The following is a 13,868-nucleotide window of genomic DNA, read 5'->3' on the forward strand; positions in this document are numbered from 1 at the left end:
CCTCATTTTCACCCCTCAGTTCTCCCGAGAATCTTGAAGGTATGTTGTTGGTTTCTCCTCATTTTTAACTTCACTGTGAATGTTACAATAATTGTTGAATAATCCAGCAGCTGTGATTTTTTTCTGTTTTTTTTTTTTGCAACTCCAGTGGCTTAACCTCTAATTTCAACAAAATATATTTATGGGAATTAATGATCAGAATTTAAAAGTGACAGACAGCTGTTTGTATCCACAGAAGCTGAGCAGTACAACAATGTGCTCATGCCCAGCATCTTCGGCGTCATCTGTTTCTTTGGGATCTTTGGGAACTGTATTGTAATCTACACCATCGTGAAGAAAACCAAGTCCTGCTCCCAGCAAACAGTGCCAGACATTTTCATCTTCAGCTTGTCCATCGCTGACCTCCTCTTCCTCCTCGGCATGCCTTTCCTCATTCACCAGCTCGTGGGCAACGGCTCCTGGTGCTTTGGTGGCACCATGTGCACCGTCATCACGGCTCTGGACTCCAACAGCCAGATTGTGAGCACCTACATCCTGACTGTAATGACCCTGGACCGCTACCTGGCCACGGTCCACCCCATACGCTTCAAACATGTACGGACTCCCTTCGTGGCCGGGGCGGCGGTGGCTCTGGTGTGGGTGTTTTCTCTGGTCTCCATCACTCCGGTCTGGATGTACACCGGACTCATGCGTCTGAAGGACGGCTCGGTCGGCTGCGCCCTCCTGCTGCCCAACCCGGCCACGGATACGTACTGGTTTACCCTCTACCAGTTCTTCTTGGCCTTTGCCCTGCCTTGGGTGGTCATCTGTGGGGTCTTCTTCAAGATCCTCCAAAACATGTCGGCGACGGTGGCCCCACTGCCCCAGCGCAGCCTGAGGGTGCGGACGAGAAAGGTGACCCGCATGGCGGTGGCCATATGCCTGGCGTTCTTCATCTGCTGGGCCCCCTACTACATCCTGCAGCTGGCCCACCTGGGGGTCCAGCGGCCCACCTTTGCTTTCCTGTACGCCTACAACATTGCCATCAGCATGGGCTACGCCAACAGCTGCATCAACCCCTTCATCTACATCGTGTTAGGCGAAACGTTTAAGAGGCAATTCATTGGAGCCATTCGGCCACCCCACAGGGTCTTCAGAGTGGCCCCGGCTCAGGCTAACGGCAGCATGGGTCTGAGGATGGCAGACAGCTCTCACCCGTCTCACTCGCAGTCGGAGAGGGAACTGCTGCAAAACATGCTGCCCGTCACTGTGGCCGTGCACTGAGGTGGACACCCCCAGCAAAGCACCTGCACCTTTGGGACTGCTGAACTGTAAAGTGCATGTGCCAAACCATGATATAGTCTGTGACATTACATTGAATCACCCTTTTTTTTTAGGAAAAATTGATGACATCTTTTGTTTTTTTTCTCTTCTGTTAGACTCAGCGAGCTACTCGACAGTCAACCACTCAATGCAAATCAGGTTATTTCATGAGAGCACACTGAGTTCCTGAAAGCCCTCCGATGTTTACTGTCGGCTATTTTATATATTTATTTCAAGCATTTTGTGAATCTGAAGTGGCTAACATCGGTAATTACATTTAGATAATTTTGTTTTTTTAGCCCTCCATGCAAATTAACATTAATTGTATTATGTTTCTGGAAACATCAACATCATTCTGATGTGAAATATCATTTAGAATTCGTTGTTAACACTATTTAATTGTGATAAGGTGATGTTTGTCCATCAGCCCATCCTCTGAACAGAAAACACATTATCTGAGTGACTCACAAGAGGAATATGACCTCATGTGTGTTGTTGTGTGCTTCAACTGTTAAATTCCACTCCAGGAGAAAAATAATGTGGTTGTACATAATGAAAGGCCTCCTCCGGTCACAATGTCCATCCCAGTCTGCTTTTAATGTTGTATTTTTGATGGATGTTTTGTTGTGTGAAAAGGTCATCTTAAGCTCTGCGGCAATTCAGTGTTGAATGTTATTAAAGTAGCTCCATTCAACGGTGTGCAAGGTCACTGTTTTCTTCAGCTTTTCACAGCAGGAAGACTCAGACAAAGTGAAGTATCACCCATTATCTACAAATGAATAGGAGCCATGTATAGAATTACGAGAATATTGATATGATACAAGCAACCTAACCGTAAATAATTCAATAGCAAGGCAATGATTTACTCTCAAGGTAAGAGATTCTATATATTAGTGAATATGTACACATTCTAAAGGATCTGAATAAAAGACACAGTCTGAAGTTTAAGTATTCCCCTCGAGCGACACATGTTGGAGGAAACAGAAGCAGACTATATGAGCGATAATAAGATGCTTTTTTAAATCAAAGGAGAAAAACGTCCCTTTCTACACATTCATTGTTCGACTGATGACTAATGTGTGAAAGTAAAAGTCCATGAAGAGTTGTGTAACATCCCTGTGGTGAGAAATAACTATCCTTGAAATAAGATGTTTGGATCTTTGATGGTACAAACGTGGCTCTTGTTGAGTGAATTGCTAACGATTCTAGCTTTCAAAGCTCACTTTCCACCAGAGGTGTCAAAAGTACCGACATATTCAAGTCAAATGAATTAGGGCAGGCTCTGAAATGTGCTCATCAAAGTGTCCACATGAAGGACTTTTATACCTGCTGTTTTTCTGCAAGGCTAACTGAATCTTGCGTCATATTATTCCCCTCGATGCCTTAAAACTAAAGTAACGAGCCTGTTTTGAAAATGTAAGGAGTAAAAGTATAACAAAAATAAATGATTAAGTTAAGTACATATACATGATATACAGTAATGAAGTGTTTGATTACTTGGTTATTTCCCATCTCTGAAAAGTCATAATAAAAGTACATAGGACAATCTATGGATGCCTTACTGAACAAAGCCTATGTTTGAACTTAATATTGTTCATATTTCAGTCAATCAAAGGACTATAAACTGATAGAAAACAACAAAGAGGCGAGACAAGATAAAAAAAATTTTGCAAACCAAAACAAGACACAAAATAACCACAAAGAGATGACCAAACATGATGCAAAACCACTAAAAGTGACATAAATGGACATAAAACAGCCATAAAGAGATGCAAAACGAGCATGAAGAGATTCAAAACTATAGAAAATGATGCAAAGTTGCGCATGAAGAGATTCAAAACAGCTAAAAAAAAGTTACAAAACGACCACAAAGAGATTCAAAAGAGCTACGAAGAGATGCAAAATAAGCACAAAGAGATTCAAAACTCCTACAGAGATAATGAAGGCGCATGAAAAAACTCTAAATTATTACAAAGAGACACAAAACCACCAAGAAGAGATGCAAAATGAGCATGAAAGGATTCAAAACTACAACAAAGAGATGCAAAATGGGCATAAAGTGATTCAAAAAGGACCTCAAAGATTCACCCTTGCAGTTGTTTTGTGTTTCTTTCAGTCAGGTGATCTCGCCTGTAGGAGGGTGGGGGGCCCCATTGTCTCATAATCCATCCATGGGTGAACTTAATGTAACAGTTTGTTGCGCATCCGTGACCCTCAGTTTCACTTTCACAAATTTGTTTTCCATAATATTCAGGACGTGATTTTCTTGGCACCTCTGCATGTTTCTTTTTCATCAGCTCACGGAATATTTTTTTTTAATCAAGCGCGCTTCCCTCCTACGGCTTCATAAAGCGATGAAACCTTTCTTTGCTGATTTCTATGCTGGTTTTCATTTCACATTCAACTGAGCAAAAACCCATTTGAGCCGATCCCAGATGGTCCATGAAGAGATAAAATCAGTGGCACACAAAGGTCCATCAGGCCGTTACACATATGATGGGCTGTGTATCCAACAACACCATGAACCCTTTTAACAAAACAGCAAAACCGATAAGGCTTCATTTCATGGCCGGTGCCGACGCTGAGCTTTAATGGTGAAGGAGATGGTTGAACACAGGGGTCTGATATGAAACACAGGCGGGCGTCCAACCTCCCTTTGATTATGAATCGTGGCAGCAGTGGCACTAAAACACCACCAGCCACCACACCCACACCCACTTAGACCGGCGCCGGAAGGACGGGGTCTCAAAGGTGGGGATTGATGCCTGAGCTATGATGCTGTTCTTTGTGCTTCCTGTTTTATTTTGTTAAATTCCTCTCCTCTCGTTGCAGCAGTCCCACTTCCTGCCCTCACATGTTTCCTGCCAGACGATGACAAAGTACTTTGAATTGATTTATTCATTTGGGAATGGCAACGCAAGTGTCAAGTGAACTAACATTATGTACACTTAAACAAATTATATAAAATAGGCGGTTTTCAACACAGATAATGGAATTGTGCATGTATGCATTAGCTGTGGAGATTATTATAACAACGTATTTGATTTATTCAAGCAGTGTGCTTCCATACATCTAACTGAATAAGTAAGAGCTTCATTAACCAGCCCACACGGATATGTTTAAGTGTGATCAGATGTGGGACCACGCTTGCATTACGTACCAACAATAATAACAGACTCCTCTTATGATTCTGTGTACGTTTCCAGTCCACTTAATAACATGCCTTCCCTCTGAATGCATGGACTTACACGTGGTTCTGAAGGACAAGTCCTTCATACAGAAAAGAGGCGACGTCGACATCTGATGGACTCTCGACAACAATGTGAATTCTTCTCTCCGCCCATCCATCATGCTTGGATCGAATCGTGCAGAGAATAAAAGGAGAAGCAGCGAACAGGGCTGCAATATGGAGAAATTCACTGCACAACGCTTTGAAAGCAAATCCCACAGACTTGAGCAGAAGTCTGGCCTGCGTCATTTTGATATGCAAACAGCGTGTTCCTTCAACTCGTGTGTGATCACAAGATACTGTGGATGGATCGGTGACTGCATTTCCCACTGACATCAGAAAGAGAATCCGAGAGCGCAACATTTCTGTTATCTTCCATATTCTGAACAGTTCTCTGGAAATGTCATCTTTAATAACTACCAGAGCAGATATTACATATCCCCCACCCAACACTCCCATTGGAGGCTCCATCAGCCACGTCACCGCTGACGTTACAGTCTTATAAAACAACAGACTGACTATTGCCCAGAATGCATTCTGTACAGGAGCAGCATATCATTTGCATTAAGCAACAAACCACTACCCGGTACTTGGTGATGCTGTTCAGGTTTGATTTCTTAGAAATCAGTATTAGAACTGGAATGGAATGAGGGCTGCATGTCGTAAACGATCTCATCACATTCACATGCGTCAGGTTGCCATCAGTGTTATTCAAATAATGTGAAAAGAGTGTAATTCAGGGGAGTTTGGTCTCACTTCACGGCCTGATCGTTGCTCCAATAATCCCACAACCTGCCCCCCCCCCCCCCGAAATAAAGACCAGCGACACAGAGTTCATTTGTGAGAAAAAGCCGTGTTTAATTTGCGATCCGTAAAACTTGCGGTACATGAAGCAGATATTCTAGACAGTCCAGTACGAGGACTCTGCGTGTTGGTGTGACCACTTACAGTATGTATGAATCCCACTTTACACAGGAGCCTGACACACATAGAGATTTAATCTGGTACTTAAATTACATAATTACACATCAGGTAAAAAATGTACTTTTAAAAAAGTTAATAAAATATAATCTCGCCGTATTTCCCCAAATAATGTCTCGGGAAAACATCCTGGTGTTTACTATGGTTTCGTTTTGGTAGAGTGTGTTAAACGGTGGTTAAACGTGAGCACGGTTACAGTGAGGCGTTGACATTTGACTAATAATCCCCGGTGACTAATGTACAATGCATAAGACAGGAACGGTGAGTATGACCGAGGACGGTGATTTCTACACAAACGGAGCATGAACTATGTGCGGCGCCTTCTTTATTACAGTTTACGTGAATGTGACACAGCCTGATTGCCACCAGGAGAAGTGTGTGTGTGTGTGTGTGTGTGTGTGTGCACAGTGTGAAACCTGTTCAATCCCAAAAGAGAAAACCGAGCTTTGCTTTTGAAGCCGCTCCTGTTTCTGTTGGCATTTTATCAGTAAAAAAAAAAAAAAAATGTAAATCCGACTTCAATGAAAGAGACAGAAATTCACATTCTCGCTCAGCAGAGGTAGAAACACAAATCCTTCTCTTATTGCTCTGCAAGCTTCGAGGGAGGCTAATGGATGCATCTCTTTTGAGTTGGAACACCTACTGTTTTATGATGAACCTTCCACAGAACAAACCCAAACAAAAACCCAGAGGGGAAACAGGATTTCAAGGGGAAAAGGGGGATTCACATCTGAACTTATTAATATTATTATTATTCAGGAGATTCATCTAGTGGACATATGCAAACCTCTCCCGCTGATTAGTCATCTGTTGGTTGCAGGTCGCAGATGAATTGCTTTAGGCGTTAGTACATTCGGCAGTGTTGAACCGTCCCAACCAAACGGGACGATCGTTTCATGAGAGTGTGACTCTCGGCCAAAAAAACAAATGCAACCACGTGAAAACACGAAGATCACGTTACAGCAGTATTCTCCTCGAGAAATTCAACTCTGCATAGATTTAGTTTAAGACACGCACAGGTAAGAACTTATGACAGTAGGATGAGGGGGAGCGAGGCGATGGAGTCCGGTTCCGGCGACGCCTCCTGCTTCGATGGGAGGTCCCGGTGTTCAACGGCCATCCGTCACAGAGGCACTTAAAAAGACAAACAAAGCAATCAGTCACATGGTCACCAGTCATTAATGGTATTAAAACAGCCTGATTGCTTCCACACTGCCAGTTACTGCATCACTTCAGCAGAGAAGCTTCCCAATCAAAACCCTGCTCATCACTTCTTTTAAATGTTTAATTATTTGACTGTTTCTCAGAGTCGAACACAAAGCTGATGGACGCGAAACGATGACGCTCTTCCTATTTGTGCTTCACAGAAAACAAACGGGGACTCTGTGCCTACCCAGGGAGGTGGTGCTGTATCGCGTGCGCTGCAGAGTGGCGTAGCTCGGCTTGTCCGACAGCAGGACGCGGTGGGCCAGAGGGGTCGCGACCTCGCCGTTCCTCTGCAGGGAGGCGCACCTGCGAAACGTCAGGTCCAGCCTCGTCTGGATGCTGCTGGAGCTGTGAGCGCGCTTGAGGTCCACGGGCTCGTGGATCCCAGCCTTCCCGTTGACCAGCGGCACTTTGCCGTTGCGGGTGTCGCAGCCTGGGGCGACGTTGGCCTTCCTGTCGTCCGCCGCCGCCGTGGTCAGCGTTCCGTTGGAGAGCGACAGTTTGGATACATGACTGCCGGCCAGCTTCCCCAGTTGCCCGTGGCCGTTCATACGCTGGTCTGGCCCCTTCAGTGGTGAGCCAGCAATGTCTTTCTTCAGGAAGCCCGGCTTGAAAAAAGACAGGAGGCTGTCATGGCTGCGGCCCTCCTGCCCCCTCGGACCCCTCCTGTCCTCAGGTTGAATGGCCATCTGTGACAAGTCTTTGTGTGTCCTGGAGGCCCCCCCTGTCTGGACCTTGGTCCTTCTCAGTGTGGTATCTCGGCTTGGGGGTGCACTGTGGCTGACGTGACCCGCTAGAATGGCTCCTCTCTGAAGCTGAAGCTGGAGGTCCAGGGTCCTGCCGTGGTCCTGCCTTGCTCTCTTAGAGGACCTCTGCCTCAGAGAACCATCGTCCCTGGCTTTGACGTTGCTGCTGTTGCCGGCTCCCTGGCTCACGCTGGTCTCCACACAAGCTCTGCTCTGGCCCTCTGGCATTTTGGGGGAGAAACAAGCGTCAGAGGCGGGTCTGTCCGTACAGCTCAGGCTGCTGCCGCTCGGTGAGCTGCAGTCCTGACCCCCTTCATAGGTTCTCCCCTGGGTCGTCCTTTGTGGGGGGGTGGCCACCAGCGTGATGATTGGGTCTTTGGTACACCGCGGGCGGCGCCCAGACTCCAGGTACTCCACCAGCTCCCCAGACTGGGTCTGGGCTGGGTGTCTAATGCGGTCCTTGGGGCCAAAAGACCACCGCAGTGGGAGAACCTTGCTCAGGGTCTCCTTGGTCTTCGTTGGTGATCTCATGCTGACACTCCTGCCTTGGCTCCCGCGGACAAACGGCTTGGCTTCAAACCCATCTACAGGAAAAGACATGACATGTTACTACTAGGACTGTCGCAATAAGCAATAAATCAATTAATCGCATCAAACTTTTAATGAGCTTTAATGAGGGAGTAGGTTTGATTTTGAGATTGGTGGGGACACAAAAGTGCTCCAAGGCAGCACTCATGAAAGTTGACCTTTTTTGCATTAGCAATCATCATTTCACGTCATGAAAATGTTATAGGTTAGATTACTTAATATTAATTAATTATATTTTATAATTATAAAATAGGTTTTATTGTATTTCCACCACACATTTTCTTTATTTGTGTTTTTAAACTGTTGCTCTCTTACATTTTTCCTTGCATCTCTCCACCAGAGAGTTTTCACTCTGGTGCATCACCGTCTAGCCCCCGTCACGTGTTGTGTCAGTTACCTGTCAGCACACAGTTTCTGTGTGGGGAGACGGACCCCTGGTGTAGCGTGTAGCATCAGAGCCCCGCTAGTAGCAAACACGCTAGTTGAGATTTGGAGTTTTAAAAAGTTGGAACTGGTTTCAAAGCCAAACCTGACAGCTGCCTTATATTTAAAACAAAACAAACGCATTTAGTTGCTAATATTTTGGTTTACGTGTTTGTTTACGGTTGCCATGGTAACGGTTGCTATGGTTACGGTTGCCATGGTTACCGTTGCCATGGTTACTGTTGCCATGGTTACGGTTGCCATGGTTACCGTTGCCATGGCAACCATAAACAAAAAAAAAACTGGTCAACCAACAAAATTTGTTTTTTTTTGTTTGTTTTTTTTAAAACTTCTTGCTGAGGAGCTTGTCTCTCTGGACCTCGTTGTCTGTGTTATCTGCTGGTGACTCCTGGTTGGCGGTGACCTGTTCTTCAAGGACTTCCTTCTCCTGCTCCTGGTCCAGGGTCTTCTTCTGGAGCCCTGATTGTCTTCAATGGCAGTGTGGAGGTTAGACACCAGCTCCTGGTTGGATGAGACCTGTTTGTCTTTCAGGTCCTCCGAGACTTTGAGGAGTGCAGTTGTCAGCTCCAGCTGATTTTCCAGAGCCTCCTTCTGCTGCTCCTGCTGCTGGTTCTTGCACTGGTCCTGTTTTTTGAGCTGAGCTCATTGGGCTCGGAGGCCTTGAGTGACTTGCTTCTCAGCATGCAGGTTAATGTAGTTCTGCCGTCAGGCTGAGCCCTGTAAGTTCGGGCTCTCACTCATGTCATTTAAGGCCTCCTCTTTCCCAGAGAGGTCTTCTTTCAGGGTCTGGATCTCCCCCTGCAGCTGGCGGATAAGAACAGCCTTCTCATGGGTGACCTCCATCTCAGCCTGGAGGTTCATGAAGTTCTCCAGGCTGGTTGAGGACTTCAGGTTCTCCTCTTTCTGGAAGTTCTGGGGTCACTTGCCCTCTTGAGCTTCTCCACTTTCTTGCGGAAGGCCTTCTCCCGATTGAAAAGCACTTTTTTCAGGGTCTTCTACCGTTTCAGCTCGTCAGCGACCTCCATCCTCTTGCTGGGCTCGCCAGCGCTTATTTTGCTGCTGCTGATGCTCAGCTAGTTAACGTCCGATTTATTTATTGTTTCGGTTGTGTGTTTTTATTCAATGCATTTTTGTTAAACTAGATTGAGAGTCCATTTTATTTATTGTTTTTGGATTTATTATTTATTTTGATATTTTAAATGTTTTCCAGTTCTCATGTTAAATATTCTTTAGAAATAAACATTTTGATCTTTGAAAGGGTGTAGTCGCATTATATCAGTTGAAAATGGTCTCAAAACGGCAATATTATCTCTTATCGCAATCATTTCTGGGACAATTAATCGCCCAGCAAAATTTGTGATCGTGACAGGCCTAGTTACTACTACTGCTACTACCTACAACTACCAGCACTACTACTACCTACAACTACCTACTACTACTACTACCTATAACTACTACTACTACTGCTACTACCTACAACTACTACCTACAACTACCAGTACCTACCACTACTACTACTACTACTACTACTACTACTACTACTACCTACCACTACTTCTACTACTGCTACTACCTACAACTACCAGCACTACTACTACCTACAACTACCTACTACTACTACCTATAACTACTACTACTACTGCTACTACCAGTACCTACCACTACTACTACTACTGCTACTACCTACTACTACTGCCTACAACTACTACTACTACTACTACTGCCTACAACTACTACTGCTACTACTACTACCTACAACTACCAGTACCTACAACTTCTACTACTACTACTACTACTACTACTACTACTACTACTACTACTACTACTACTATTAATGCCTTTTTAACACTTTTAGATCACATCTCCAGTCATATTGTGCATCTATTTAACAATAATGTTGGAAAAGAATAACCCAAAAAATAATTTTGTATTGTATTTGTTTTGATATCACCAACACATTTCAACCAATTACATCATGACATCCATCCAGAATACATGATCACATGTCATGCTTTGTTTAACGGGAGAAAAGATGATTTGATACCAAAATGTGAAAAAAAAGTTAGATTTTAAATAAAACATGTAAAAATACATATTTCAACTCTCTGACTCTTACTGCCTGCTGTTGTGGGCAACCTGAAATCCTTCTTTACCCAAACAGTATGATCACATTTAAATCTGACACTGATACCTACTTGTTTCTGCTGTTTGCAGGGGTTCATCTCCAAACACTGGCAGCTCCGGGGACTCCGGGGCTCGTATGGGGGCGGGGCCTCCTGACACCGTGCTGCCCCTCTTACTGTCCCCTGCCAGCCGGACCAGCCAGTGGTCAGAGGTGGATGAGCTGGTGGAACCTGCACAAAGGAAAACATTTGAGGGTTTTATTTTGCATATGAATGTATGTAAAAACCAGCCATGTGCAGAGAGACAGAAGGCTTCCCACAGACATCTACTGCCTTCACAAAACCAGAAATACTCCTGGAATGGAGACCAGCATGTCAGGTGCCATTAAGGACCACTTATCGCCTAAAATAGCGACAGAAATAATGCTGAAAATGCACCCTGATGCTTTTAAAAAGCAGTACATCAAACAATTCAGCAGACTGCAGTAACAGAGTGGAAAATAACAGGTTGTTGCAGCACAAACTGTAAATACTGATGGTGTGAGGTTTAACAATACTCCCACGTTTCTTTCATTATTTTGAGATTTTGTCGAAAACATGCGAGGCAGATTGACTGTCTTCAACTAGACGCTGCAGAGGATTTGAAAGGACTAACCGGTGACTGATGAACTGGCGGACCAAGGCGGGATGGCGTTTCTTCTCTGGTAGAAGAGGATGTAGGCGCCACGTGTGCACACCTCCGCTTCTGGCACCAGCTCAGCACTGCTGTCGTCGTAACTGTACCACTGGCCGTCCACCGAGTTCCTACAGAAGGCTGCATTCACAATAAGACACATATCACACCCAGGGCTCTCCGCTCACAGGAGGACGAGAAGATCAGAGAGGTGGACCAATCAGTCTCTTAGCTTTAATGAAAATGTCTCACATCAGATGACTCGTTTAGGCCGATTAGGAATTGATTCCATCATTATGTTACCTATCCATTCACGTTGACCTGAGGAAGACCCTCTGTGGTTGAGACATTGTAGAATTTATGACCATGAAATAAAATAGAATAAAGCAGTAAAAGTCAATGCTGCCAGGCTTATGACGCATTCTAAGATTTTACTGCTCCTATCTTAAGCTTTCCTAGGACCGTGCTCCTTTTCTATCTGTGATCTCTGGCATCCTATGAGCCTGATGGTGAGAGTGACCCCCTTAGCTACGAGGCTGATTCTCTTTTAAATCTCTTCTTTCAGCTTAGTTTTATCTTATTCATTCATTGTCAACGGTTTTCATTATTTTAGCTCAATGAATCCGTCACATTTTGGTCCTAATTTACTTTTTATTCCTTGTGTTATTGTAAAGCACTTTAACTTTAACTTAAATTCTGAGTGTGTCTTTCCTGGGAAGGCGTTAGGTGTTCACACCTGTGTAATGTCCGCCGTGCATTCCTCCGTGGTGGTTGCACACAGCATACAGGTCGTACAGGAAGTCAGGGGGAGCGAGGTCCGGTCGTCGGGACGGTTTCCAGCCGGGCTGGAGGTGGGGCAGATGGGGCTGATGGTTGCCATGGCTGCGGCTCACCATGTGAGGCGTCATGTCCAGGCCGGCCAGGGGGAAATGCACGATGGTGGTGAGCTTGTTCCGCCGCTCTCCCACCTGCCTGAAGCGCTTCAGGTGGAGGATGAGGATGTCCGGGAGAGTCCACAGGCTCATCTTCACCATGCCCTGCTGCAGCTGCTTGCAGTGGGGGCACTTCCAGGCGTCGTCTGGGGCAAGCTGGTGAGGGGAAACGCAGACGAGGGGAAAAGAAAACAGGAATATGATGAGGTTCAATTTTTGTATTATTTGGAGGAGATGAACTTTGGACAGCAAGTACATATTGTCAGAGTTGCCCCAGTGCTCAGTGTGTGTTGGGGTGCAGCTGACATCTGCATTTAAAGTCCAAGGACAAGAGACATGATAATTATGAAATCATCTCTTCATCTTTTGAGGCTTTGACAGACAGAATAACAACTCACTAGATTTTGTAGTCTCACTGATGAGCCAAAATGCGACAGATTCCCTTCTGATGTCCCACTTACACGTTGTGAGAGAAATGCTAATGTTGTGATTAAAATATTTATGATGGACATCGATAATTGGAAAGTGTGGGATTCTTAAATTCCCATTTTGAGAGTCTGTTTATCATCCACAAATAACTAAAACTAGGAACTAAAAGGTTCATTGGGACTAAAATGTTTATTAATCGGCCCATTTAGAGTGTCAGCGGGGCCATATTGAGCCTGCAGCGCCACTGGGTGGTGACACAAGGTAACGACATCACAGCCAGTCAGCTCAACAGCAATGATGACTTAAGCAGGGATAACATGCTTTGACACAAAATGAAAATTAGACAGGAATTTCTTAAATTCTCACACATTCCTACGTAAAAGAAAGAGGACGAGACACAACAAAAGGACGATAGCAATAAAAAAACAAATCTACTTAAATAGCCAACAGTACAAGCAAACGGATGGTCCGACATGACTCCACCATGGTAATTATTCTACTCGAAACCTGTCTAACTCCATCCTTCACTGCACATTCACACTCAACATGCTGTTGAGCAGAAAATAGGATTTATTCCTGCTTGTCCACAGACGGCTATTTTCTACACAAACATGTTTTTCTTCCGGTGGTGCTTCCTTTAGGTCGAACAAACATGCTGAAAGCCTTTCATACCTCATAAAACATGAATGGATGAAGCCCTCACAAGAAAGATCCGGGTCTTCAATGGTAATATCAGAGGAAACACCACAACAACAATATCCTTCTGTATTCATATATGTGAATAAATTAAAAACCCCGAGACCTTCAGGGGGTCTCATGTGTCATCAGGGGGTCTCATGTGTCAAACGGGGTATCAGGCCACCTTGAACCAATTGAATTTAATGATTTGTTCATATGACGTATTAGTTGTGTCAATGTGTCTATATATTTATATTTCAGTGTCAAACTGTGTATCATATATGTTTATTATTAGCATCAAATAAAAACTAAAGCATGAACGTTAAGAAAGTCCAGGCTTCAATCAACTACAGATCTTATATGTGACATGGGACGAAGCAGGATTTGGGGTTAGCGAACCAACTTCTGGGTTTTCAGTCCTACGAAGGTGGTTTAATTGTTATCGGGTAGATCGTCATGGTAACTGATGCTGCACACATAACCTGCTCTGGATCCAGATAAGAGATCAACTTGTACAAAAGCACCAGCTGCTGACCA

At 44.6% G+C, this 13,868-nt stretch overlaps 2 protein-coding genes across 2 annotated transcripts in view; one reads left to right on the forward strand and one right to left on the reverse strand.

The window, feature by feature from the left end:
• The first annotated feature begins 252 nt into the window (after positions 1 to 252).
• mchr1b (melanin-concentrating hormone receptor 1b) lies at positions 253 to 1,272 on the forward strand. The gene has a single exon (XM_084037213.1). It carries the CDS (start codon positions 262 to 264, stop codon positions 1,261 to 1,263), a length of 1,002 nt encoding a protein of 333 aa, XP_083893339.1. The 5' UTR covers positions 253 to 261; the 3' UTR covers positions 1,264 to 1,272.
• A 4,098-nt stretch (positions 1,273 to 5,370) lies between these two features.
• Positions 5,371 to 13,868, reverse strand: part of usp43b (ubiquitin specific peptidase 43b) — a 52,489-nt gene continuing 43,991 nt past the window's right edge. Inside the window, exons 12-16 of the mRNA XM_084036758.1 lie at positions 12,029 to 12,380; positions 11,275 to 11,433; positions 10,692 to 10,850; positions 6,906 to 8,048; positions 5,371 to 6,646 (exon numbers count right to left, since the gene is read on the reverse strand). Coding sequence (XP_083892884.1) covers positions 6,636 to 6,646; positions 6,906 to 8,048; positions 10,692 to 10,850; positions 11,275 to 11,433; positions 12,029 to 12,380 — 1,824 coding nt within the window. The 3' untranslated portion in view covers positions 5,371 to 6,635. The remainder of the gene's footprint in view (positions 6,647 to 6,905; positions 8,049 to 10,691; positions 10,851 to 11,274; positions 11,434 to 12,028; positions 12,381 to 13,868) is intronic.

The sequence above is a fragment of the Eutrigla gurnardus genome (assembly GCF_963514095.1).
Source record: "Eutrigla gurnardus genome assembly, chromosome: 20".
NCBI classification, from domain to species: Eukaryota; Metazoa; Chordata; class Actinopteri; order Perciformes; family Triglidae; genus Eutrigla; species Eutrigla gurnardus.